The following is a 27,704-nucleotide window of genomic DNA, read 5'->3' as shown; positions in this document are numbered from 1 at the left end:
GACTACGGCAAAAATAAGGGGAACGCAAATAGCATAGTGTCTATGCTATTTGCATTCCCCTTATTTTCACTGTAGTCTACGTAAATGTTTATGTAGAGTAGACGTGCCAAAATAAGGAACGCAAATGGCGACGCCCATGGGCGCCGCCATTTGCGTACGCGCGGGTTTTTTTATTTTTTAACTCAGCTGTGATAGGCTACGTAAACATTTATGTAGCCTATCATGGCTGACTGCAGGGACGCAAATGGCGGCAGCTACGGCCGCCGCCATTTGCGTTCCTGGCCAGCCAGGATTCACGGCGGGAGGGACGGGGCGCCTCCCCCCCGGCCAGAATTTCGGGGGGGAGGGACGGGGCACTTCCCCCCCAGCCAGAATTTTGGGGGAGGGACAGAGCGCCTCCCCCCCACCACGAATCAACTTTCGTTCAAGGTACGTGACTTTCGTGCATCCCTACTCCCAGGCTGCCTGCACTTCCTGATCTGAAAAAGCCCCATGGGAGGAATTAGCTCATGGTGCCTTAAACTGGGCTTTAATTGAAGTGCAGGAAGCTGAGGAGGCTACAGGCTGCCAGAGAGATTATTGTACAATGAAAAACAGGACACTGGTGTTCACTGCTCGGGCACCTCCTAAGTAAGGTAAGCCCAAGTAACCCAAACCAAATCCTTGAGAATTTCTCCCCCCCCCCAAAAAAAATGACCACTGAATTTCTTTTCAAAAGCATTTTATCTTCTATCAAATTGAATGAGAATGTTTGAAAAAGAAATGTGGGAGAATTTTTTGGCACAACACTAACCAGTACCATTTATATGTACATAATTTCTGTTAAATAATACTGAACTGTTTCAAAGCACCACACACAAGGTAAACAGATTTTATGCTAATTGGACCATCAACTTTTTTTTTTTACTTTTCCCCTAAAAAGCTGAAACCCACCAACCACATCCAGGTGAAAAATGGTGGCTAAGTGGACATAACCAGATGCAAAATGGTGGATCAGGGGGTGGAGCCCGTGAGTAGTATACTCCAATTGTAATACACTGGGATAAGCTGCATTTACAAGAATGAATCAGCATGTTGGTTAATACAGAGCTGGGGTTCTAATAGAAAACTAAACTTGTGCAGCAAAGCTTCACAAAAACCTGGTCAAGGTATCTAAATAATATTCGTATTTTACAGGTGGGGATATGAGATAAGCAGTTACTGCAGGACCAGCCATGACAGAGACTACTGTTGTTGTTAAGTTGCAATTTTACTTATTATTGTTAAACCATTGGGAGTCAGAAACCCTTGATGGTGTAAATCACCAAATGTGCCTTCTGCAGGCCCCACTGTATATCAGTTGTGAGCTCAGACATTCTTGGTGTAGGACTATTGTGAAGGTGATGGAATAAACTGAGAACTGGAAAAATGAAAAACTGAGAGAAACTGACATTGACAGATTCATCCAAGAAAGTGTTCCTTATCTGAAACTGCTAATGCTGTATTGGTGCTTCCAAGTCCCAGAATCCAGGTGTGATTGGGGCTTCCACATTCTGCTGGTCCGTGACGTTCTATATAGCTGACAGAGTTGCTGAGCAAATGAACTGCTTCCTCCATGGAAATCTCCATGGGGAGGAAGCACATGTCATTCCACAGACATTTTCTGGTTGTGCAATAGAGAGTCAAATCAGTAGCATGGAAAGATATGATCCGAATGTGCCCATATCTTGTAAGATGCTTTGTGATCAGAGTTTCCCCAGTTTCCAAAAAGGCCCCCACAAATGGAAGCAATCTAATGCAATCCATTGGAGGGGGAGACAGAAAGTACTATAAGCCTTTGATCTGTCCTTTCTGTTCCTACTGTACTGTTGAAACAGAGCTTCAATAGAACTGAGTGCCCATTCTTGAAGATTCTTGGTTAGTAGGGATGTGCAGATTGTGTAAAATCCATTCCATCTGTGTTTCATGGATTGTCAGGAACCTTTCATTCCATTGTCTGCCCACCAACGGAATCAGATTTTTTTGGTTTCCAAATTTGTGCAAATCTGAGCTGCACAAATGTGCAGTTGTGCAAATTCTCTCATGTGAAAATGTGCAGATTCCCCCAAAATGCACATTTTCATGCTTTAGCTTATGGGGGAAATGCACATTTTTGGCCTTTTTTAATGCATAGTTTTCTACAACAAAAATTGTGCAAAATTCAGAAAAATTAGAAAAATGGTCCACAAGACCATGGAATCCACCCAACAGGGGAAAAGCCAGTCCACTGCAAAATCCATGGGTTGGATTCATGAAAATCTGAACTCATTTGGTTCCATTGAGGATTTCTCCAACATCCCTATTGGTTAGTCTGCCCTTCCCCAACCCTAACCCCATTTCTTCATAAAATAGGTGTTCAGCATTCAGCACCACTGTCCCATTGAACTATTAGTGTTTCTGACATGGAGCATGGCTGACTTGTAGCCATCACCTTCCTTGAGTCTTGGAGCCAAGACATTCTTCACATGAGAAACATTAAAGTGATTAAACCCCAGCACTGTAATGTCATTTATCATTTCACTTGTCCCTTGCCTGAATAGTTATATAGTTATTCTAACTGCACCAGGCTATTTATATCATCCTGCTGTTATCTTCTTCTGTGGACTTCGTCAGTAATCTGTACAGATGAGCTTTTCCAGCATTGCCCTCCAGCGCTGAATTGTTAATGCCACAAGAACATAAGCTGGTCGAATCTAGCAGTTTTGCCGTTATCGTAGCAGTTTTGCCGTTATCATACTGCAATGATAACTATTGGTGCACATGACACAAAGGGGCACTAATAGTTATCACTGCAGTATTATAATGCTATGTGTAGATTCAGCCAAAGAGCCTGGATCAGACCCAGGTTCCATCCAATCCAGCATCCTATTTCCCAGAGTGGTGAATAGTTCCCCCTGGGAAATAGGGCTGGTCCATAGAACCTCTGAACCCAGGAGTTCCATATACACATCATGACTGATAGCCTTTGAAATCCTCTGTAAATTTGTCTAATGTAAAAGAGGGGTAACACTGCAGACAGGACAAGAGCTGGCACTGCGCACTCCATAGAGCAGCTCGCCACCCATCCAGCCACAACACCAGGCTCCAAAATTGTAGGGGTCAGAAATAGCATAGCTATCTATAACACAGTGCAGTGTTTTGGAGTGGATGGACCTTTGGTGGAGAAAAAGATAACACAAATATGGTATAATTCTCCTCTTTCGATGCAGACCACAAATCCTGCCAGCCTTAGTTGTTCAGCAGGCTAAATGACTAAAGTGCAAATTTATGGGATAATGAAAGGGTTCCCTGCTGTAATTATATCAATTCTCTCAACAGTGTTTGCACGTAGATAGAGTTGATGGATGAGACATCAGACTAACCATGATTTAATGCCCGCCCATTGAGTTCATTATACATGCTTTTAGCCTCAAATAAGCTTTGTTTAAAGTGGGAGCTCTTCCTAGGACTGAGAGATGTTGTTAGACATAACCAATCAGATTTCACTCTTTTATTATATCGTTTGATAATAAGGGGGGGGATAAACTGATTCAGAGTGAGGGTAATGCTATTTCAAGAAGTATTGACCTCACTTTGAATTAGCTTCATTTGTCTTCAGTGATGTCACTATGTAGTGAGATAGGATTGGCCATGTGACATCTCTTGATCCTAGGAAAAAGGCAACCTGTTTTGGTTGCTACTCTGGTGCTATTTTATTTTTTCAACCAGGACTATAAAGACTCCCTATGCTGGCATGGTAAGGGGAGTTAGTTAGGGGGCTGGGTCATTTCAGGCCATCCAGAGATGTTTCATAGGAAAACAGCTAAGCTCAGTCCTATTTCAAATATGTGTAACTCTCCTTTCCAAAATGATCCAGGCAGCTCACAGTCAGAAGTTAATGTCTCAGTATACCAGCAATTACATCACACACACACACATATACACACACAAACACATGTATATGTACAGCAACTGACCCCATCATACGTGAACATGCTATCCCAATTTTGAAGGAATATACACTAATCATTCAGTCACACTCAGCCACAGTAAGAAGAAACAAGAGCAATCAGGAAATACATTATATCCAGATTCTAAGGATGCAACAGATTATCTGGATGTATGTATTGCCCTGAAAAGAAATGCAAGAAAGCCAAGTGGCGAAAAGCAAGGGAGAAAGGGGAAGATATATCCAACTGAATGCAGAGTTCCAGAGAATAACAAGGAGAGACAAGAAGGCCTTCTTCAATGAACAATGCAAAGAAATGGAGGAAAACTACAGAATGGGAAAGACTAGAGATCTCTTCAAGAAAATCGGAGATCTCCAGGGAACGTTTTGTGCTAAGACGGGCATGATATAGGACAAAGAAGGCAGGGACCTAACAGAAGCAGATGAGATTAAGAAGAGGTGGCAAGAATATACAGAAGAACTATACAGGAAAGATCTGAATGTCCCTGATAGCCATGATAGTGCGGTCACTGAACTTGAGCCAGACATCCTCGAGAGTGAAGTCAAGTGGGCCTTAGGAAGCATTACTAACAAGAAAGCTAGCGGAGATGACAGTATTCCAGCTGAGCTATTTAAAATCCTAAAAGATGATGCTGTTAAAGTGCTGCACTATTTGGAACACTCAACAGTGGCCACAAGACTGGAAAAGGTCAGTTTACATTCCAATTCCAAAGAAGGGCAATGCCAAAGAGTGTTCAAACTACTGCACAATTGCGCTCATTTCACATGCCAGCAAGGTGATGCTCAAAATCCTACAAGCTAGGCTTCAGCAGTATGCGAACTGAGAACTACCAGAAGTACAAGCTGGGTTTCGAAGAGGCAGAGGAACTAGAGATCAAATTGCCAACATTTGCTGGATCATGGAGAAAGCAAGAGAATTCCAGAAAAATGTCTATTTCTGCTTCATTGACTATGCTAAAGCCTTTGATTGTGTGGATCACAACAAACTGTGGCAAATTCTTAAAGTGATGGGAGTGCCAGACCACCTTACCTGTCTCCTGAGAAACCTGTACGAGGGTCAAGAAGCAACAGTAAGAACCAGACATGGAACAACCGATTGGTTCAAAATTGGGAAAGGAGTACAACAAGGCTGCATATTGTCGCCCTGCTTATTTAACTTATATGCAGAGTACATCATGAGAAATGCCGGGTTGGATGAATCACAGGTCGGAATTAAGATTGCCGGGAGAATTATCAACAACCTCCGATATGCAGACGATACCACCCTAATGACAGAAAGCAAAGAGGATCTCAAGAGCCTCTTGCTGAAGGTGAAAGAGGAGAGTGCAAAAGCTGGTTTGAAATTCAACATTAAAAAAACGAAGATCATGGCATCTGGCCCCATCACTTCTTGGCATATAGAAGGGGAAGAAATGGAAGCAGTAACAGATGTTATTTTCTTGGGCTCCAAGATCACCGCAGACGGTGACTGTAGCCATGAAATTGAAAGACTCTTGGTCCTTGGGAGGAAAGCTATGGCAAACCTAGACAGCATAGTAAGAAGCAGAGACATCACCTTGCCGACAAAGGTCCGTCTAATCAAAGCTATGGTTTTTCCAGTAGTAATGTATGGCTGTGAGAGCTGGACTATAAGGAAGGCTGAGCACCAAAGAATTGATGCTTTCGAACTGTGGTGCTGGAGAAGACTCTTACGAGTCCCCTGGACTGCAAGGAGGTCACATCAGTCCATCCTAAAGGAAATCAACCCTGAGTGCTCATTGGAAGGACAGATACTGAAGCTGAAGCTCAAATATTTTGGCCACCTAATGCAAAGAGAAAACTCTCTGGAAAAGACCCTGATGCTGGGAAAGACTGAAGGCAAAAGGAGAAGGGGACGGCAGAGGATGAGATGGCTAGATAGCATCACGGATGCAATGAATATGAACTTGAGCACGCTCCGGGAGAGAGCGCAGGACAGGAAGGCCTGGTGTGCTATGGTCCATGGGGTCACGAAGAGTCGGACATGACTGAACGACTGAACAACAACAAATTGCCCTGGCCGTGGGCTTCGACCTCTTAATTTAGAGGTGCCAAGATAGTGATAAATCAGACCCAGATTTACTTATAAGGAGTACTTTATTGAGTAACTTACAGCACACAGGCGTACACAATGGTTGGATCAGACAGCTTCTCTGAACCCAGAGCCATGGAGTACAGTGGTTTTATACCATAAATATTAGCAATGAATCAGCATAACAGCAACAAGTACCCCTTAGCGTTCATTCCCAGCATAGACTAATAGCAGTTAGTTCTCAGCACAGCCACCTGTTGCTTTAAGGTAAACAAACTTCACTTCGCAGGCAGAGTGCTTGATAACACTCTCACTCATTAGTATGGAATGTGCTAGGCCATGCTATCTGCCCTTTGACTCCTCTTCACATGCTCAGAGGCTTACTAGCAAGGAAATTGCACTAATAATGAACTTAAACAAGGCATTATGGATCTCTAGGCCCTTCTAATACTACAGGTGGCTTGGTTATACTCCTGGGGCCAATGCAATGCAACAGATCTATGTCTGTCTGTCTGTCTGTCTGTCTGTCTGTCCATCTATCATCTTTCAGAAGCATTAAAAAGGTTGCTTTTAGAAATCAATCATAACTGTCATATCTCAGCAGTAAAAAAAAACTACCCACAGTATTAGTGATAATCTTGTCCACCTCCACATGTAAGTATTATTGTCCTTACTGAATATTAAGAAGTCTTTCATCTAGTCCAGCTATGAATATCTCCAGCCTGGTGATTAAAAAGTTTGTTCTAACACCAAAAGATCTGTAGCCGCAAATGTTCCATGGAGAACTTACTCCATGGGTGGTGCTATGTAATATTTAAGATTGCTGAGGTTTCAGGACATTTTTAAACCATCTGAAGCAAAAGAAAATTGTTTCAGACAGATGAATGTATATATGAGAATTCAAAGGGCAAAGAGGGTAGGAAATTTAAGCACTGCAGAGAAAGCTAAGTTTCTGGTACATAATCTCTTGCATGGAGAGATGGGTGAATCTGTCAAGCCCGATTCCGCTCAGTTTCTCATTTTCCCTACATTCATTTAATTTTGTCCCCTTTCCACATCAGTTCGTAAATCTCCTTTTTAAAAAGTCTTCACAAAGATTCACATATTTTTCTACACATTTTTGTACAGTTTTCTTCCAAATGTTGATGTTCACTTTTTTGAATGTACAGATTTTTGCAAGCAATTTTCCCTCATCTAATATGGTTTTCCATGCACTTTCCTCTAACATACATATTTCTGTGCACACTTTCCCATGTTGTACCAATTATTGTGCATATTTTCTGATTTGTGAACTGCATCATAAAATTAGGAAAGTACGAATGTCACCATATCCCTGCATCACTTCAAGCACTTCTAATTTGGTGCAGTTTCATTAAAAGGCAAACCCAGCACTTTTCTCACTCATCCCTATTTCACAATATGTGGAATATTATGATTCAAACAAAGGAATATGTTTCCAGTCCTCATGGGTTAGAAGCAATTTAAATGGTTGTTGTTCAGTCATTAAGTCATGTCCGACTCTTCGTGATCCCATGGACCATAGCACGCCAGGCCTTCCTGTCCTCCGCTCTCTCCTGGAGTGTGCTCAAGTTCATATTCATTGCATTGGTGATGCTATCTAGCCATCTCATCCTCTGCTGTCCCCTTCTCCTTTTGCCTTCAATCCTTCCCAGCATCAGGGTCTTTTCCAGGGAGTTTTCTCTTCACATTTGGTGGCCAAAATATTTGAGCTTCAGCTTCAGAATCTGTCCTTCCAATGTAGGGATGCACGAAAGTGACTTACCTTTCCGCAGATTATGTTGATGGTGGGGGTGAGGTGTTCCCTCCCTCCCCCCGGAATACTGGCCGGGGGGGGAGGCGCTCCGTTCCTCCCCCCCGGAATCCTGGCCAGCCGGCTGTGCTCCGCAGCGATTCTGCGGAGCCGCCGGCCGGCTCCACCAGCAGCCGGACATCCGGCCGCTGGCTAGCAGGGACTCAAATGGCGGTGGCCATAGCCGCTGCCGTTTGCATCCCTGCAGTCAGCCGTGATAGGCTACGTAAATGTTTACATAGCCTATCACGGCTGATTTAAAAAAAACAAAAACAAACGCGTGTACGCAAATGGCGACGGCCATGGCCGCTGCCATTTGAGTTCTTTATTTTGGCACGTCTTAGTCTATGTAAACATTTACGTAGACTAAGACAGCAAAAATAAGGGGAACGCAAATAGCGTAGCGTCTATGCTATTTACATTCTCCTTATTTTCGCCGCCATTTGCATATGCGCGTGTTTTGTTTTGTTTTTTAAGTCAGCCGTGATAGGCTACGTAAACATTTACATAGCCTATCACGGTGTTTTTTTTAAATCTAGCCGTGATAGGCAACGTAAATCTTTACGTTGCCTATCACTTTTTTTTGTTTTGTTTTGTTTTTTAACTGGAAATGGCGGCGGCAGCAGCCGGTCGGAAGACCGGCCGCCGCAGCCGCCGCCGCCGAACTGCCACCACAGCCGCCCCCGCTGCCCCTGCCACCAGGAAGATCCGCCCAAGGAAAGTCCCATCCTGGAGGGGTGGCAGGCCATTCCGCCACCGATTTTGGGGGGCCAAATGCGCTGGCATTCGGCCTCCCCGAGATCCGTGGCAGAACTTTCATACATCCCTATTCCAATGAGCAGTCAGGGTTGATTTCCTTTAGGATGGACTGATTTGACCTCCTTGCAGTCCAGGGGACTCGTAAGATTCTTCTCCAGCACCACAGTTCGAAAGCATCAATTCTTTGGTGCTCAGCCTTCCTTATAGTCCAGCTCTCACAGCCATTTGTTGCTACTAGGAAAACCATAGCTTTGATTATGTGGACCTTTGTCAGCAAGGTGATGTCTCTGCTTCTTACTATGCTGTCTAGGTTTGCCATAGCTTTCCTCCCAAGGAGCAAGCGTCTTTTAATTTCATGGCTACAGTCACCATCTGCAGTGATCTTGGAGCCCAAGAAAACATATTTACTGGAAACAGTGTATTAACTGAAACAGATTTATTTATTTTTTTGCACAAATTTAAAAAGCAGTCAAATTTCATAATTCAAAATTCAGTTTCTTTCTTTTTTTAAAATGTACTCCGATCAAATTTTGCTTTTGATATATAGATATAAACACCCTTAAATCTCAGTTCAGATGAAATTTTGCTTTCTTCAAAGTCATTTGATGCTCATCCAGCTGTGTGATTCTGTGAAAAATAGCATGGTTCTCATTGAAAGATGTTCCAAGCAAACTGAGATGAGCAGGGCTTGATAGATATCACCAAGGCAGCTTAAGGAGAGAAAGCGTTAGCTGTGATTGTCATAATCCTCAGGCATAATGTGAGATTCTGATGCAAGTTTGGAGGCTCTTATTTAGGCAAAATTATCTTACAATTGATAAGGGAAACAAAAAAAGTTCTGATTTTTAAAAATTTCAACTTTAGGAAAATATTGGCTAGGTTATTGTCCAGTCTAAGATTATAGGTCCCATACTGTGAGAGCTGAGCTAGGCTGCTGTTAAGTGCAAGCCACGAGTCATACCAGGATACAGGACAAATGGGATCAAGCCATGAAAACAAGTTTCAGAATCTAGACAGGCTATTGTTACTAGTGCTGTGCTGAAAATTTCTTCCATATTCCCTCCCTCCCATTTTCATTCAATTTGATAGAAAATAAACTGCTTTCAAAAAGAAATTCAGGAGAGAGAAAAAATGGAGACATTCCCATGGGTTGGGTTCAGGGTTCTTGTACTTATCTTTCTTATGAGGTGGCCAAAGAGCATGGATGAGTGCCCTGTCTTTTGTTGTACAATCATCTCTCCAGCAGCCTGTAGCCTCCTCAGCTTCCCATATTTCAGGTAAAGCCCAGGGGAAGACATAGGAATGGATGAACTCACCCCAGCCCACCTGACGTGCCACTCGCCAGACCCCCACCAGCTGCTGTACCCTGCTCTCCGTATGTCATGTGCTGCCAGGTGGTCCATGGGTACACTGTGAGTGGCACATGGCTCCCACTCCCTGGCTAAGCCTCAATTTTATGCAAAATGGCAGTTCAGTCTTTTTCGTAAAGGGCCATTTTACACAAATGGCAGCGATAAAGCAGCCCATTTAAATGGGATTATGGATATAAATGGTCTATTTAGACCATTTAAGACTGCAAGTTGGGATAAATGGTCTGCTTTATGGCTGCCATTTGTGTAAAATGGCCCTTTACGAAAAAGACTGAACTGCCATTTTTTCAGCTCAGTGAGGGAGCAGGGATCCCCATGCTTGCCTGACTTGGTGCACGCTGAGTTGGGCAAGCTTGGGGATTCATGGACTGGCATCCAGGGCTCTGAGCCAGTGAGAAATTGATGGGTCTTGAGCCCCAATAGACACCCGCAACAACCCTAGGAAGTAGGGATGTAAGAACTCACCCTAGTTCGGTTTCTCTGGGCACTTGCTGAAGCAGCGTCCCTGCTTGCACCTCCTTGAACCTGTGCTCAGGCCACCCATAAGTTCGGTGAGTTCTCCGGGCTTACCGTGAACCTGTTCGGTGAGCGCCACCATTTTCACGCCTTTGATTTCTGTGCAAAACAGGAAGTTAAAAAATGCACATATTCAAATATGCACAGTTTGGACCTGGGAAAGCTAAATAAGTGCAATATTAGAGGGATTATACCTCTAATATTGTGCTTATTTAGCTTTCCCAGCTCCATGCACATTTTAATTTTTTTTAACTTTCTGTTTTGAGCAGAAATCAAAGGCGCAAAAATGGTGGCACTCACTGAACGGGATCACGGTGAGTACTTGGGAGTGAGAACGAGCACAAGCAGGGGCAAGCAAGGACAATGTCTTGGCGGGCGCAGTTCGAGGGTCGTGGGTGGGGGTTGCCTGACAAATTCCCGAACCCAGTCGGGAATTTGCGACATCCTTACTAGGAAGAGGTCATGAGGTAATTCCTCCCATAGTCTCCCCCCCCCGCCCCAGATTAGGAAGTGCAAGCAGCCAGGGAGCTGCAAAGCAGTAGTGAGATGTGTAATAGCTGGAAAAAAATAGTATTGTGCTGAAAATGTCTCCCACATTTTATTGACAATTCTCATTCCATTTGATAGAAGAGAAATTTCTTTCAAAAAGAAATTCAAATGAAAAGAAAAGAAAAATTGAGATATTCTCATGGGTTGGGTTTGTGTTTCTTGTGCTTATCTTACTCAAGAGGTGGCTGGGAAGTGTGTCTTTCATTGTGCAATCAACTCTCCAACAGCCTGTAGACTACTCAGTTTCCCACACTTCAATTAAAGCCCAGCAGGAAACATCATGACATAATTCCTCCCATAGGGCTTTTTTTTCAGATCAGGAAGTTCAGGCAGCCTAGGAGGCTGCAGAGCAATGGAGAGAGATGTGTAATAGAAAAAAAAAACAGAAAGAGCACCCTTGGCTGCCTTGCAGTGATTAGGTAAGCTCAAAAACACTTGTAATGCACTCTGAAAATAAGGAAAAACAATGGAGACCTCGTTCATGGGGGAAGAAAACGTTCTGGAAATTGGAGGAGAGTTTGGTCCAGCACTAGCCCCACCTCTTCCCTGGAGCTAGCCACAACACAGCCCCCCTCACACCTGAATTGTAGTGGATGAAAAATGGGAGGCAGCCTGCCAACACAGTTGATGCTGTTGCCATTTGCAGTGGCAGTACAAACCCACCCACCCCAAACCTGTGTGAAAAAGTGCATAGTTAAAAAATATGGTACTCACCACCATTAGTTTTGATGGCTATAACAGGGGGTTAGACAAATTCATGGACAATAAGACTATGAATGACTACTAGTCATGGTCCCTATATACTACCTCTGGTACCTCTGTATCCTAGTTGCTGGGGAACACAAGTGTCTGTGTGTGTGTGGGGGGGGTGCTGTTGCACTCATAACTGCTTGCAATACTTCCCACAGGCAACTGGTTGGCCACTGTTTGAACAGAATGTTGGACTACATAGGCCTTTGGTCTGATTCAACATGGCTCTTCTTATGTCATGCCTGGTGTTGCCCAGGGTAGAAGTGAGAGAGGTGCTTGATTTGGTGAGCCACCAGGGCCACAGATTTTAGCATCTGCCCTGACTAGTTTGAAATCCAGTTTTGTAGCTGAATGAAGAGACTGAGAGGTTAGAACTGTGAATTGGCTAACTGTGAGTTGGACCCCTTTTTGGGGCTGGGGGAGGGGTGTCCTTCTCTGGGAATTGAAGGCATGGCTGGCATATTTGCTGCCTCTTTTAGGGGTGTCTATTTTCTTCCACTATGTTCTCCTTCATCCATTTGATACTTAGCCCTATAGCTAGGGATGTATGAGAAATTTGTTTCAGCTCTTTTTTTTTTATCAGGATGTACCCAGTAGGGGTGTATGGATTCCCCACCATCTGTTCCAGTGGGGAATCCATGGGGGGGGGAGGTGATCCATTCTTCCCCCGCCCTGGAATCTTCCAGAGTGGCTCTGCTCCATGAGGATTCTGGGGGGGGGGACAGCTTGGGGACCACTTACCTTCCCTCCTGCTAGCCCGAGCCGTTCTCCTCCTCCCTGTCCCTGCTGATTGCCATGTCTTTTCTTCAAAAAAAAAAAAGGCGATCGGCAGGATGTGCCCATAGACTTAGATGCAAATAGAGTCATGAATCTTGCATCTAAGTCTATGTGTCCATAGGCTTATACACAAGATTCATGGCTCTATTTTGCATCTAAGTCTATGGGCACATCCTGCTGATCGCCTTTTTTTTTTTTTAAAGAAAAGACATGGCATGGCAATCAGCAGGGACAGGGCGGAGGTGAATGGCTCTGGCTGGCAAGAAGCAGCTGAGTGCCATTCCACCTCCAGTCCTCCTGGAGCGGAGATAAGTGGTCCTGATCTGCTGCGGATTCCTGAGGCCGGATTCCAAAGAATCCGGCCTCATTTGAATCCGCAGGGGATTTCTCTGACATCCCTAGTACCTAGTTCACAACTTCCAGACCCAACATGGACTCAGATACAATCTGCAGTCAGTCAATATCTGTATAGTTCCGAGTTCGCAATGTGATTCACGGACCCCCAAAATATGTGTTTGATAGCATGCGTTCATTTGAAAAATGTGTATGTAAAATATGCACTTTTGAAAAGCGTGCACAAATGCACTTTAATCAATTGGAGAAGAATGTGTATATTTCAAAAATATGAACAAGGGATGCATATATTTGGAAAAAATATGCAGGAAAATACACATTTATTTTCATGTGAAATGAAAAACAAAGCTCAGAATCTGATACAGACTCGAGTCGGAATTAATTTCAAGATGGAATTTGGAGAACTTTGGCGAGCTTGAGGTTTGCTGATTCATACATATGTACCCATAGCTCTGCCTCTAGACTTCTCACTGTTCAGGGAAATGGGCAGTACGTATCAGTACAATCCAGAGTCTACAGTCCTAGGGAGTAAGATCCACTGAACACACTGGTAACTACTTCTAAGAAAACATGAATTGGTTTGGTTTGCACTGTAAACTTGCTTGGAGTTGCAAGGGATCTATTGGAGAGGAGAGGCAACTTTCATTTTCTCTCATCCTCCTTTTTGGCTGGGGATCAGTTGGCTAAAAAACTTTTATAATCAGGCTGCTATCTCTGTGTCTTCCAAAATACATTCATTTGAGCATTCAAAATCTCCTCCTGACTAGTTGCTTGCTTTTGGGTGTGTGAAAAATATATTTGGAGTGCAGAAAGGAGGCATAATTGGGTCCTAAAATTTGATAGACACTCACCTTTGAGGACTGACATCATTGCTAGCTTGCCTTTTGGTTATCTCTTTCAGTTGGAACTCTGCAGCAGCTCATCAGTACTCAGAAATTCAATTGTCACCAACTTTTCTTGAAGGCACATGGTACTCATTATCCTCCCCAGTATCACAGGGGACTTTTCATCTCAGCATTCCCTCTGTGCCTGTCTCTTTCTTTCTGGTTACCATCATGGGGTCCCCCTCCTATTCAAATCCAACTCTGTTGCTTTTGAAGAGCAGGCAGGAGAACATCACCAGCTTAGAGGACTGGTTCCCTCATGCCTTATTGATGCAGAAAAAACCTCCCTGTCAGCAAATAGGCATAGAGCTACAATGGATAGTTATTTCTTGGAACAATAATGTGAATGGTTTCATTATCCTAACTGCCAAGATTTGCACCCACTAAAAAATAAAAATAAACAAGTGAATGGCAAAAATGACAGCTGTTGTTTTGGTGAAAAACAGATGAGCAGCCCTGAAGAAGTTGGTAATTTCTCTTGGGAACTATGGGTGCTATTAAAATCGGTATCTCTACAAAATTATATTTGGACACAGTGAAAGATAGTTTTAGAACTCAGCTCCTAGACATATGCATTTGCTGCCAGTGGTTCACATAAATATACAGCTGTTTTCTCCATTAAAGATGGAAGGGGGGAGAAATAGACTACAGCAGACCAACATATGTCCCTGAAATACCAAGAAGGAGAATCAATTTGTCTTTATAATAATGTGTGTGTGTGTGATATTATCAACACCTTGCTTTAAGTAAACATTCTGGGTGTGTGTTCCAAGATGCATCGTAGGTTCTTTGGTTTTGTGTAAACACACCTTCTGTATGCATATTTCTACTGTGAGAATGAAGATTGGGCATGAAAATGTTGAAACATCATGTGGCTATGCAGATGGTTTGGTGTAAAAAAGAAAAGAAAAAAGAAAAGTTAAAATGTCATAGGTGAGAAGACCGCAATAAATCTGGTTTCTGATTGGTTCAAATCTACTGCACATGGAAACTCAAATCCACCATCCAAATGAATTGCTTCTGTTTAGTGGGTGTTCCTCCACCACTACAGTATTTAGGTGGCACAATTCTGAAGGTGAATGTTTGCATCCCTCATTCAAAACTGAAATCTCTCTTTGGATGCACTTTTTAGCTGTTCTCATATATTTGCAATAACCATTCTTGAGAATGTATGAATGAGTGACTTGGCACAAATCTTTAAAAAGAGGAGACCACAACCTGCTCTTTGCCATCTGCATTCTTATCAGCAATGTGGCCCATAATGTCTTCCAACAGATGGGTCCACACAAGGCAGCCACATAAAGAGGAGAAATCTCACCTGTGTGTTGCGATGTCTAATATATTTAATGTCAATATTTAGTAGAGCTTGAAACACAGACTAGTCTTGGTCATACCTAGGGAATGAGAATTTCTTTTCTGCTCACAAAACACGCCAGTATGCCCCATTTGAAGCTCTGAACCTGCGCACAAGCATGTGTCTGCTGAAAATATTCCTAAATTGTCGAACAAGTGCTTGCATTCATCTTGTTCCCAATTCCCATTTCAAATTGCGCAAATATCCTTGATAGACTGAATCCCCCCAACTTTAGTCTATGGAGGAAAATCTGCAAATTTGCGCAAATTTGGGGAAACTTGTGCAAATCTCCTGTTCGATTGCTGCTCGATCTGTACAAGTTTCCCCTCCACACAGAACAAGCAGAGACAGCAAACACAAATGGGAATTGGGCATGAGAGAAAAGGCGAGACAATATTTGGAGAATCCTGGCAACCTCAAACATCACTCATCCATCCATCCATCCATCCCTAGTCATTACATATATACTGTGCCTTCATGATGAAAAAAGTGCAGTGTTTGTTAGTCCAAAAGGGGGTACAGTATACTAGGGTTGTGTGAACCAGCAACCATTGAGCTCATTGAGATTGTTCAAATTCCACCTCAGAGTTCATTCTGACTAGTGTCCTTTTTGGTTTGTGTCTTGATTGATGGGATCCTGATTAACTTAAGTCCCAATCAAACCAGATGTGTGGGTGCTGAAGTGAGACAAATCACAAATGGATCAGTGTAACAGTTTATTAAGTACACAAAGATGATATATGGAGGCAGAAAGACTATACAAAAAAAGCTCATATTCCTTCAGTTGATAAAGGAGAGACCTTTACCACAGCTGATAAGTATATCTGAGTCCCCAAGATATACGAGACTCTCCCCTCAGGAGTGACAAGAATTCCCCAGCTTATATAGCTCTCTCCTTTATTCTTGAAGGTTCTTGAAGCATTCCAGCCTGGGAAACTAGTTGCCTTTTCTAAGAGAGCGAGGCCTCAACATTCCTACTTAGGAGGCAGAGCCTCTCACCTCATGGGTGAGATAAGACACAACTTCCTATTTCAGAGGGGTGAGGAAAACCAGGCATATGTACAGTTGTTGACATATGGAGCTGCACTTGCTTGGTACCAATAAAAACTATGTGAGAGGCCCACTATAGAAGCTGCCCATCAAGGGGCCTACCTTTGTTAGCTAAAGCCTACTAAAATCTACTGAGTATGTTAGGCTACACAGGTCTCTACACATTCACCACACTACACAGGACGCAGTTGCGGGAGCTCACTAAACCTCCTCACCAGATCTTCTGGTATCAAATCCACTACACTTTGCAAACTTTTTTTTTTCTTTTCACATGAAAATGTGTGAATATTTTTGTGTGAATTTCTCCAAATATACACGTCAATTATGCACATTTTGGAAATGTGCACATGAACCCATATTTCACACATATTTTTTGGTTGTTGTTGCTGTTATGCAAATTGCATCTCAATCTCACAAATGTACAAACTTCAATAGCAGATTGCTTTTGGGTCTGCATTCATTTCCAGGAGGTGCAAACTGGGTAAATTCTGGCCAAAAATGATTTGAAACCAAGTTCTCATACATCCCTACAGTATACTGCCTGTACTACTGCCAAGGGTAAAGTATAGATGGCTTCCATCAAGAGCCAGGCTAAATGATCAATATTCATATTGTTAAAACAATCTCAACTGTGGTAACCTTCTCTCACAGGGCAGCTGAGATACTCCAGCCCCTTGATCATTTTAGTTGCCGTTTTTGCCCTTTTCCCAGCTCTATAATATCATTGTAGATATTACCAGTTGTTTTCCAGGCCAAATTCAAGGTGTTGGTTTTGACCTTTAAAACCCTAAATAGTTCCTGCCCAGCCTATCTTAAGGAGCACCTCCAGCAACACCAGACAGGCCACTTAACAAGATCAGCCTTGGATGGCCTTCTCTCTGTCCCATCAGCCAGGACAGCTAGACTGGAGAGGACGAGGGACAAGGCCTTCTCTGTCATGGCCCCCTCTTTGTGGAACTCCCTACCTAGGGAACTCTGCCATGCCCCCTCTTTAATGAGGCTTCTGCCATGCATCGGTTGTTCAGGCAGGCATTTGCATTGTTCAGGCAGGTTGTTCAGGCAGGCATTTGGGGTGGGTTAGGGTATTTTTAGAAATATGGTGTTTTTAATGTAGAAATTTATTGTTTTCAACAGTTTCTAATATTGTACATCACCCAGAGTGGCTTGGTGACCAGCCAGATGGGTGATTAATAAAATAAATAAATAAATTTTAAAAAAAATCATTTGTTAGGTGTAGTGACTGGAACTGTACACAGTATTCCAAGTGTGGTCACACCCTAGATTTGTACAAGGGCAGTATGATATTGACAGTTTTATTCTCAATGCTTTTTTCTAATTATGCCTAACATGGAGTTTGCCTTTTTTTTTACAGTGGCTGCACACTGGGTTGACATCTTGGTGTCATCTTGGTATAATGGTGCTTCTAGTTTAATAAAGGATATTTCTAAAGCCAATTTATCATATTTTTCACCGGGTAACTTTTCTTCCATTTCTACCCCTGCAGACAATGGAAAATCCGAAGTATGAGCTAATAATAGAAGCGAAGGACATGGGCGGCTTGGATGTCGGGTTGACAGGCACAGCCACTGCAACTATTGTTGTTGATGACAAAAATGATCATGCACCAGAATTCACCAAAAAAGAGGTAAATATTTTTTTTACAATACAAAACAATCAAGTGGTGATTGACCTGAGCTTGATCTAAAGCAAGGGTGACATTTATGGACATTTAGAGGCACTCCTTCTGTTTCAGGCCTTGAGTGGCAAGTAGTCTTCAGAAGCAACTCGCTGGTTCCACACGCTGATGACTGCTACACATGGGTCTGTGGCATGGGTGCTGACCCTCTTCCAGCCCAAGGACCAAAAGCCAAGGATGGCTTTCTACTGGAGGGCAGGGCTGAAGGCAAAAGGGGGTGGGCTCAAAAGTACAAAGCCACAACATATTGTAGCTTCAAGCTCTTACTTCCAGGAGTTAAGCCTCAGGAGAAGCATTCCAACATTTTAAAATGGGATGGGGGGACAAACTGCACAAATGCTGGGAAACCACCAAACAATTGGTGGTTGGGGGAAAGGGGATGGAGCTGAAGAAGGGAGATGGTGGTGGTGGTGGTGGTGGTGATTTATTTATTACATTTCTGTACCACTGCATAGCTGAAGCTCTCTGGGCAGTTTACAGAAGTTAAAACATTAAAATACAATATACAAAGTGTAAAAGCCATTTACATAAACAATATAGACAAACATCATATAACTAAAAACAACTTGGAGCAATCAGTCATAACTAATGGCATATCCAGGACCGATGAAAACTCATCATGTGCTGCCAAATGCCTGAGAAAAGAGAAAGGTCTTAATCTGGTGCTGAAAAGATAACAATGTTGGCGCCAGGCAGACCTCATCAGGAAGCTTGTTCCACAGGTGGGGGCCACCACTGAGAAGGCCTCTCCCTCGTTGCTGCCTTCCAAGTTTCCCTTGGAGGAGGCACCTGGAGGAGGACCTTAGATGTTGAACGTAGAGTACGGGTAGGTTCATTTCAAGAGAGGTGTACGGGTAGGTTCATTTCAGGAGAGGTGTTCAATCAGGTATTGTGGTCCCAAACCATGTAGGGCTTTTTAGGTTAAAATCAGGACCTTGAATTTGAGCTTGGAAGAATATAGGCAGCCAGTGAAAATGGGCCAGACTCCAGAGTAGGTTTTATATGTGTGAAACTTCTATTCCCAGTTATCAATCTGGCCACTGCATTTTGCATGAGCTGCAGCTTCTGAACCATCTTCAACAGCAGATCCATGTGGAGCACATTGGTAGTCTAACTTGGAAGTTACCAGAGAATAGACAACTGAAGCCAGCTTATCCCTGTCCAGACAGTTGGTAGAAGGCACTCTGTGCCACTGAGGCCACCTGAGCCTCACGTAACAAGGATGGTTCCAGGAGGACCCCCTGGAACAAGGATAGTTCCAGGAGGACCCCCAAGCTATGGACCTTCTCCTTCAGGAGGAGTGCAACCCAACTGAGAACATGTTGAACACCCTCCATCCAGTCAGCAGAACCACCCATGAACAGCATCTCAGTGTTGTCTGGATTGAGCTTCAGTTTATTGGCCCTCATCCAGTCCATTGTCACAGCCAGGCACTGATTCAGCATACCCACAGTCTCACCTGAAAAAGATAAAAAGGAATACTCATTTGGGAAACTCCATAGGGCCAAACTGGGACCCTGGGAGGGTTGAATTTGGCCCATAGGCTGAGGTTATGTACCCCTACATATATTAAAAGCTTTGAAGCTGAACTGAATCACTAGCTGTCAAGGGCCAGGAGAGATTGCCATAGGTATCAATATTTATTTTGGCATCCAGTATATCAGGGATGCAGTACCTTTCTCAGTCTGAGGGCCAAATTCCATTTTGGAGAAGCTCTTGAGAGCTGCATTCTAGTTTTGGGAGAGGATGAAAACAGAAGAGAGAGGGGCAACATGCAACAAATACCAGCATAGGTTAAAGCTCTTACTGTCAGTAATTAAGTCTTAAGAGATGTGTTTCAACCTCTTAGAATGCAGGAGGGAGAAACTGTAGGGATGGGCGAACTCGCCCTCATCCATGCCATGCAGTCTATTTAGATGATTTACACCTGTAATGTTGCATAAATGGGCCTCTTTATGGCTGCCATTTACATAAAATCAGCCTTTACAGAAAAAGCCAAGCTGCCATTTTGTACAGAATGGCAGCTCAGCAGATCAGTGGGCCCACTGCCATTGCCCAACTTGACATGCACCAAGTCGCACAAGCATGGTGGCCCATGGACTCCAGTCCAGGGGGTGGGGGCAAGGTGGCAGTAATCCACTGAGCTCAAGCACCCAACCAGACTCCATCACCATACCTAAGAAACTGAACAAAAGCCAGGAAACCACCAAAATATTGGTGGTTGAGGGAAAGGGATGTGGTCTTCTGGGGAACTTTAGGTGGCCACATTGTAGCGATGTACGAATCCCTTACCTTGTTCCGTTGTGGGGCTTCTGCAGTGGGGAGGAGGCGCTCTATCCCTCCCCCCGGAATCCTCCCTGGCTGGCTCTGCTCCACGGCAGCTCCACAGAGCTGCCGGCAAGGGCCATCTGCGGCCGGAGTTCCAGCCATGGCCGGTCTGCTGCAGATGCAAATGGTGGCCGCCGTAGCAGACGCCGTTTGCGTCCCTGCTCTTTGCCATGATAGGCTACGTAAATACTTACGTAGCCTATCATGGCAGCTTGGCAGGATGCAAGTGGAGGCCGCAGCAGTCGGCCAAAAGACCAGCCGCCGCCACCAGAGCCCCAGGTAAGTTTCATTCCAGGGGGATTCTGCGAGGTGGCAGGGGCTGGGAGGCCGTTCCGTCACAGATTTCAGGGGGGCCGAATGCTAGTGCATTTGGTCTCACTGAAATCCGTGGCGGAATTGACCACCATCCCTACCACATTGAGACCCCTGGAGGACAGGATTTGCACTCCAAGCCTGAGCTTCTCCACTCCTGTAATATATTGTGGAACTTCATCCATAGAGAATTTTTCATTGTTTTCCTCTCTTTTAAGCTTTAGGTGAGCTTCTAAGACTTCTTAAAAAATGTGGAGCTTTTAGTTTGGTATGAAGTTGAACTTTCTGTCTGCTGGTGCTGATTATGTTTTGTCTGTTTTATTCTTCCCTTAGTTTGTATTTGTATTGTTTCCATTGCCTTTCCTTTGTGTCTCTGTGAGCTGATTTAGGGGACCTTAGGTTTTTAGCCCTCAAAGTGACATACTAATGCTTTAAACAAAGATATATTTAAACATGCACACCCGGTCCTTCAGAAAGCTTTCCAGGGCAACGTGCAAAAGAAAAAGCAACAAAACACAATAGCACAATCAAATCCAAACATAGCAGGTAATAAACAATAGCACCTAATTCACAGTTAAAAGCCCAGAGAAAAGATTTTTTTAAAGGTCTTCATCTGGCAGTGAATTGATATTTGAGAAGGTGTGATGCAAGCCTCTTGGGGGAGCTATTCATAAGCTGGGTACCACTCCAGAAGATGGCCCTTTCCACCTTTACTAGTTGTGTCACCTCCGATGGTTGGGGCACCTGGAATAAGAGCAAAGTATTTGTAGGCTCATAGGGTGATAAGCAATAGTTTATCCTGGTCACAAACCATATCCCTTCTTTGTTCCTTATATTCCTACATATCTGACTGAAAGCAGGACACATAATTCCACGGGGGTCCATGCCTGTAACAACAGAGACATAATTTAGTTATTGGAAACATCTTTTTCTTCCCAATAGTTAGTACCACCCAAAGAGATGAAATGCATGTATGTGCACACACACACACACACGCACACGCGCGCGCACATACACACACACACACACACTTTCATCTCCTTCATTTCTATCATTATGCATTACAGATAATGCAAACTTTTAATAAGCAATATATTATCTTATGCCTCTGTGTTAATTTTAGCACTTTGGGAGCAAGGTAAAAACATAACTGATTGATCGATGGTGAAGTATGGTCCTGGGGCAGGACTCAGGAGTAGGGATGTATGAAAGGCACTTACCTTTCACGGATTATGTTGATGGTGGGGGGGGAGGCACTCCGTCCCTCCCCCGAAATCCTGGATGGGGGGAGGCGCTCCGTTCCTCCCCCCCCCCGGAATCCTGGCTGGCCGGCTGTGCTCCGCAGGGATTCTGCGGAGCCGCCGGCCAGCTCCGCCAGCAGCCAGACATCCGGCCACTGGCTAGCAGGGACGCAAATGGCAGCGGCCGTAGCTGCCACCATTTGCGTCCCTGCAGCCAGGAGTGATAGGCTACATAAATGTTTACATAGCCTATCACAGCTGACTTAAAAAACACACACACACAAAGTGTGTACGCAAATGGCGGCGGCCACAGCCGCCGCCATTTGCGTTCCTTATTTTGGCATGTCTTAGTCTACGTCAAGATTTACGTAGACTAAGACAGCGAAAATAAGGGGAACATAAATAGCGTAGCGGATGTTACACTATTTGCATTCCCCTTATTTTCGCCGTCTTAGTCTACGTAAATCTTGACGTAGACTAAGACGTGCCAAAATAAGGAACGCAAATGGCGGCGGCCATGGCCACCGCCATTTGCGTACGTGCGTTGTTGTTGTTGTTGTTGTTTTAAGTCAGCCTTGATAGGCTATGTAAACATTTATGTAGCCTATCATGGGTTTTTTTTTAACTTAGCCGTGATACGCTACATAAATCTTTATGTAGCCTATCTTGTTTTTTTGTTTTTGTTTTTGTTTTTAACTGGAAATGGTGGCGGCGGCAGCAGCTGGTCAGAAGACCGGCTGCCGCCGCCACTAAACCACCACCGGAGCCGCCACCGAAGTCGTCGCTGCCAGGAAGATCCGCCCTAGGTAAGTCTCGTCCCGGGGGGGCAGACCGTTCCGCCACCAATTTCAGGGGGCTGAATGCGCTGCCATTCGGCCTCCCCGAGATCCGTGATGGAATTCTCTGACATCCCTACTCAGGAGTGAACATATTTATCAAAGAGGTGCTTAGACTGGGCTGGAAGAGCTGGGCTGGAGTTCCAGCAGAGGAAGTGTCAGCCTGGTTGCCAAGGTAGTTCAGGCATTGTCCTTTGCATGAAGCTGTTTGCCCTAATAGGCTGGGAAACATCAACCTGGTTGCCAAGGTGACTGAGGCACGTGTCAGGATTCCCTTAGCCCCTACATTACTTCAACACCCAAACATACACAGATGAGAGGCTTCAGTCTACAGCTTTTAATCCATTACTTCACAGGGTCATACAGATGTAAATTCTCAGAGACTCTCCATCTACAAAGGAATGCCTTCAGGGGATTTAAATGGAATTTACAAGAGTTGCCTGCTGTTTGAAGAGGGAGGAGGTCTGGCTAGCCTAACTTAAGGAGGGGGGGTCCCTCTCTTGTCGTGAGGCCTTTAAGTGCAGCTTTTCACACAAGGCCAATCAGGTAGACCATCGAAGTTCTGCCCCTGCCTTCTTTCTCTTTGCTCTGTGCCTGCGACTGGCATCTATTAGGTCATCCTCCCCAAACCTCACCTCCTCCTGTTTGCTGCCTCTCATGGGGGGGGGGGGTTGAAGAGGGACCCTCATGCTCAGCTATCCGGACATTTGTAACCTGAGAAGCAGGCCTACTAATATCTGGACTAACCAGGGAAAACACCTCCCCCATGTCTGATGGTTCTCCTTCAGAATCTGAACTGCTATCCCACTCCCTGCGCACAGAAACACCCCTGACGACAACATGCTTCCATGCTGGTGCCTGATATGACATATTTGACTCAATTGTCAAGGCAGCAAGGGTGTTTGGCTTGGTGGGTTGTGAAACGTCAATCCAATTGCCAGGGTGTATCATGAGGTTATTGCAAGAAGGAGGAGGGGCAGCAGTGCACAGGTATAATGGGGAAAGTTCATATAAAAGAGATGTGGAAGGCCAGGAGGACATTCTTTGGGGGCCCAAGGTTTGTGTTTCCCCATGAGGCAAGGGATATGGAGAAGTCCAGAACTCTTTTCCTTCATTGAGAAGTCTCAGCAGGTAGACCAGTGAGAGTTTATTTATTTATTTAATTCAGGTGTTTCACTGTGACACACCACAGATGCTCTCAACCATCAACTGTGGTTTTGCATATGTCTACCTATATTTCAATTAGTGATTGGAGAAACTGTCAATGTCAGTTTCGCTCAGTTTCTCACTTTCCCAGACGTATGTTTTGTTGTTGTTTGTTTGTTTCTGACCATTTCGGCATCTGTTTGCAAATGTGTACACACACCCCCTGAAAAATAGCCACATGAAAATGCATATGCGTTTCTCCCTATTGTGTGCACTTAGGCGGGGTGGGGGTGGGGGTGAGTGTTCCTTAATATAATTCAGTTTTGTGCATATTCCCCTAATATATTATTTGTCATGCTCACTCTTCCTTAATATATGCAATTTTAAAATTGTGAATTCCTTCTCAGAATTTTGAATCATGAAGATTTCAGTGTGAAAGTGCTTTCCAGTTTGCACAGAGGTTCAGGAGGTACAAATTGGGTAATTTTGTATAACAATTTGGACCAAATTTCTCCTCTAGCCTTTTAAACTTTGCTGATTGTCCCCCTTTCCCTTACTGAAGTCTCATTGCTTCTTTAACATTAAATTGTATGTGATGTGGGTGTTGGATGGAAGTAGATTGGGGGTAAGAGAAGGCAAAAGCTAATACTGACATAACTGTTAGAGATAACTCAGTAGAAGGGGGAAAGACATCATGGTAACTGGCAATGAAATGAATGAATGCCAGATTTGGTCTCATCTTCCCCAACTTTCTTGGGCTGATTGGTATTGTTTCCCAGAGGTCTGTATTTATTTGCCTGTCACCTGTTTTCACTTGGAGCTTACCTTCATTTGAATCAAAAGCTGCAAGATGAAACTTGAAGGAACTCATAATCTTTTGTCAGGAAACCAGCGAACACTTTCCCTTTGAGAGCATCTCATTTTGACAGTGCCATAATGACTTTTCCAATAACAGAGCCTCTAAATTTAGTATCACCTTCCTTCCTTGAAGGATGAATTCTATAATAACAATTTCCTTTTTAAAAGGGGGGTGGTTGGGGTGGGAGAGAGAAACCCTCATGTGCAATACTGGAGTTCCCCCATAATTGGGAAGAGCACATTTGTGTGGCAGAAAAATGAATGAGAAAAATTATGTAGGCCACAGTATCACTATGGAAATGTGCTTATCTCACCCTTCTCAGAGATTTCACATCATAAAATTCCTACAGAGGCACTTCCACCCCACCCCACACCCCACACACAATGTCTTCCATATAGGAATTCAGCACCTTCAGTTGCGACCTTTAATTACAGCATAATTAGGAATGTAGGAAGCTTCCTTATACTGGCAGACCATTGGCAGACCAATCTTCCCCAGAACTGTCAACACTGACTGGCAGGAGCTGTCCAGAGTTTCAGGAGGACTCTTGCTTAGACTTACCTGGAGATGCCAAGGATTGAACCTGGAACCTTCTGCATGCAAAGCAGGTTATAGTCCCTCCATAACTGATTTATTGAATTCCACAAAATGTTGTGGTGGCCAGTAGCTTAGATGGCTTTAGAAGAAGAGAATCATAGAGTTGGAAGGGGTCCTGGAAGTCATCTAGTGCTCAGTGCAGGAACCTTGCAACTACAGTATCCCTGTCAGATGCTAAATACTTTCAGGAAAGGACAGCCCGCCACCTCCCAAAGCAATCTATTTTTTATTGCTCTGACCTGTGAAACAAATCTTCCTGTGAAGACGTTTTTGTGTGGCCGTTCTGTGGGGTATGTCACACATTCCCCTATTACAGATGGGGGGTACCCATGATTTAAAATACCATACCTGATCTAAAACAGACTTTCAGCTAAGGCTTAGAATGGTCACAATGAATCCAGTGAATAAGAAGGATTTTAATACTGGTATTAAAAGTCTGCATTCCAAAACAAACAAAAAACCTACTAAGAAATGCATAACTCACTTCTGACTTATCAAGAATAATGAAAGTATTATGAGATTGAAAGCCATTAACCAAAGATATTGAGATAATAGAAAAATAGCCCAGAAGTAGAATAATTTTAATAAAATAAAAAGAGGCCAAAAAGCTAAGAAAGTTGAAACACCTTTCTCTCTTCTTTCTTTCGTGATTCTCCCATTGTTTTAATGTTTTCCACTTGATGATGATTCATTTTGAAGAGAGCAATTGCAATTTTGCTCCAGTTAAAAATTATTCATTCCACCATTTCAGGTTGAGGGGCTAGCTAGAGGTGAGAACAAGGTAGATTCAAAGCAGCACCTTCAGTCATAAAAAAGTGAGCTAGCTAATAAAATCTGATGGCACTTTAAGTAGAGGGTTGTGGGGGGCAGGAGGGGGGTTGCCAAAATACTACTGCAGAATGAACTATTCCAAAACTTGATGTAAATGTCTTCTGGAGTTGATATTATTTTATTTATTTATTTATTACATTCTATACCACCCAATAGCCAAAGCTCTCTTGGCAGTTTACAAATATTAAAAACATTAAAAATGTAGTAAACAGAGGTTAGAAGCCATTTACATTAAAACACACACACACACACATGCACACACACGAACAGACAATATACACAAGACATCATATATTTAAAACAACTTCAAGCAAGCAGTCTCAGCCATAACCATGAGTAGGGATGTACAAAAGTGACTTACCTTTCGGGGATTATGTTGATGGTGGGGGGGAGGCGTTCCATCCCTCCCCCCGGAATCCTGGATGGCGGGGAGGCGATCCGTTCTTCCCCCCCGGAATCCTCGATGGCCGGCTGTACTCCGTGGCAGCTCCGCGGAGCAGCCAGCCAGGCCCAGCCCAGCCCAGAGCCATCCACAGCCGGATTTCCGGCCGCGGAGGGCTCTGGGGGAAAAAACACAACAACAACCACATACGCAAATGGCGGCGGCTATGGCCACTGCCATTTGTGTTCCTTCTTTTTGGCCGTCTGAATCTACGTAAATCTTTACGTAGGCTAAAACGGCGAATCAAAAAGGGACGCAAATAGCGCCCACTACACTATTTGCGTTCCCCTTTATTTTTGCCGTCATAGTCTATGTAAATATTTACGTAGATTCAGACGGCCAAAAAGAAGGAATGCAAATGGTGGCAGCCGTAGCCACTGCCATTTGCGAATGCAGTTTTTGTTTGTTTTTTAAACCCACCCAGCCATGATAGGCTACGTAAAGATTTACGTAGCCTACCACGTCGTTGTTGTTTTTTAAAAAACCTAGCCATGATAGGCTACGTAAATCTTTACGTAGCCTATCACATCTTTTTTTTTTTTTTTTTAACAAGACTAGAAATGGTGGCAGCGGCGGCCGGTCGGAAGACCAGCCGCCGCAGCCGCCGCCGCTGAAGCCGCCACCGGAGCCACCGCCTGGAAGATCCGCCCCAGGTAAGTCTCATCCCAGGGGGGATCTGCAGGGGGGTGGGGAGTGGGGGGGTGGCAGTTCGGGGGGCCGAATGCACTGGCATTTGGCCTCACCGAGATCCGTGGTGGAATTCTCTGACATCCCTAACCATTAGTCAATCCAGGATTGATTAAAACTCATCATATGCTGCAAAATCCCTGGGAGAAGAGAAAGGTCTTAACCTGGCACCAAAAAGATAATGACATTGGCACCAGGCAGGCCTCACTGGGGAGAGGGCTACCACCAAGAAGGCCCTCGGCCTTGTTGCTGTCTTCCGAGCTTCCCTTGGAGTAGGTAGCCAGAGGAGGACCTTAGATGTTGAGCGTAGTGTATGGATAGGTTTCATGTTGGAAGATAGAGGAAGACCTTTCATACACTCAGCCCCACATACATTTGTGATGGATCCAAGGAGGGGAGAGGAATTTGTGCAGTTTATAATTTTACACTTAACTGATTTAACTAATTAGTTAACTGATTTCACACTTTTGAATCAATGTATGAACCAGAACTCAGTTATCCTCCAAAATTTACACTTCCCCAAATTTTGCAGTGGAACT

General features: G+C 44.0%; 1 protein-coding gene across 1 annotated transcript in view; it reads left to right on the top strand.

Moving 5' to 3' along the window:
- CDH13 (cadherin 13) overlaps positions 1–27,704 on the top strand; it is a 1,172,869-nt gene that overhangs the window by 964,320 nt on the left and 180,845 nt on the right. Inside the window, exon 8 of the mRNA XM_084812404.1 lies at positions 17,695–17,835. Coding sequence (XP_084668530.1) covers positions 17,695–17,835 — 141 coding nt within the window. The remainder of the gene's footprint in view (positions 1–17,694; positions 17,836–27,704) is intronic.

This window comes from Heloderma suspectum, chromosome 8, assembly GCF_057233095.1.
Source record: "Heloderma suspectum isolate Gila_16-S chromosome 8, 16-S_ref, whole genome shotgun sequence".
NCBI lineage: Eukaryota > Metazoa > Chordata > Lepidosauria > Squamata > Helodermatidae > Heloderma > Heloderma suspectum.
Note: the sequence above shows the minus strand (reverse complement) of the source record. Positions and strands in the feature narration are given on the sequence as shown.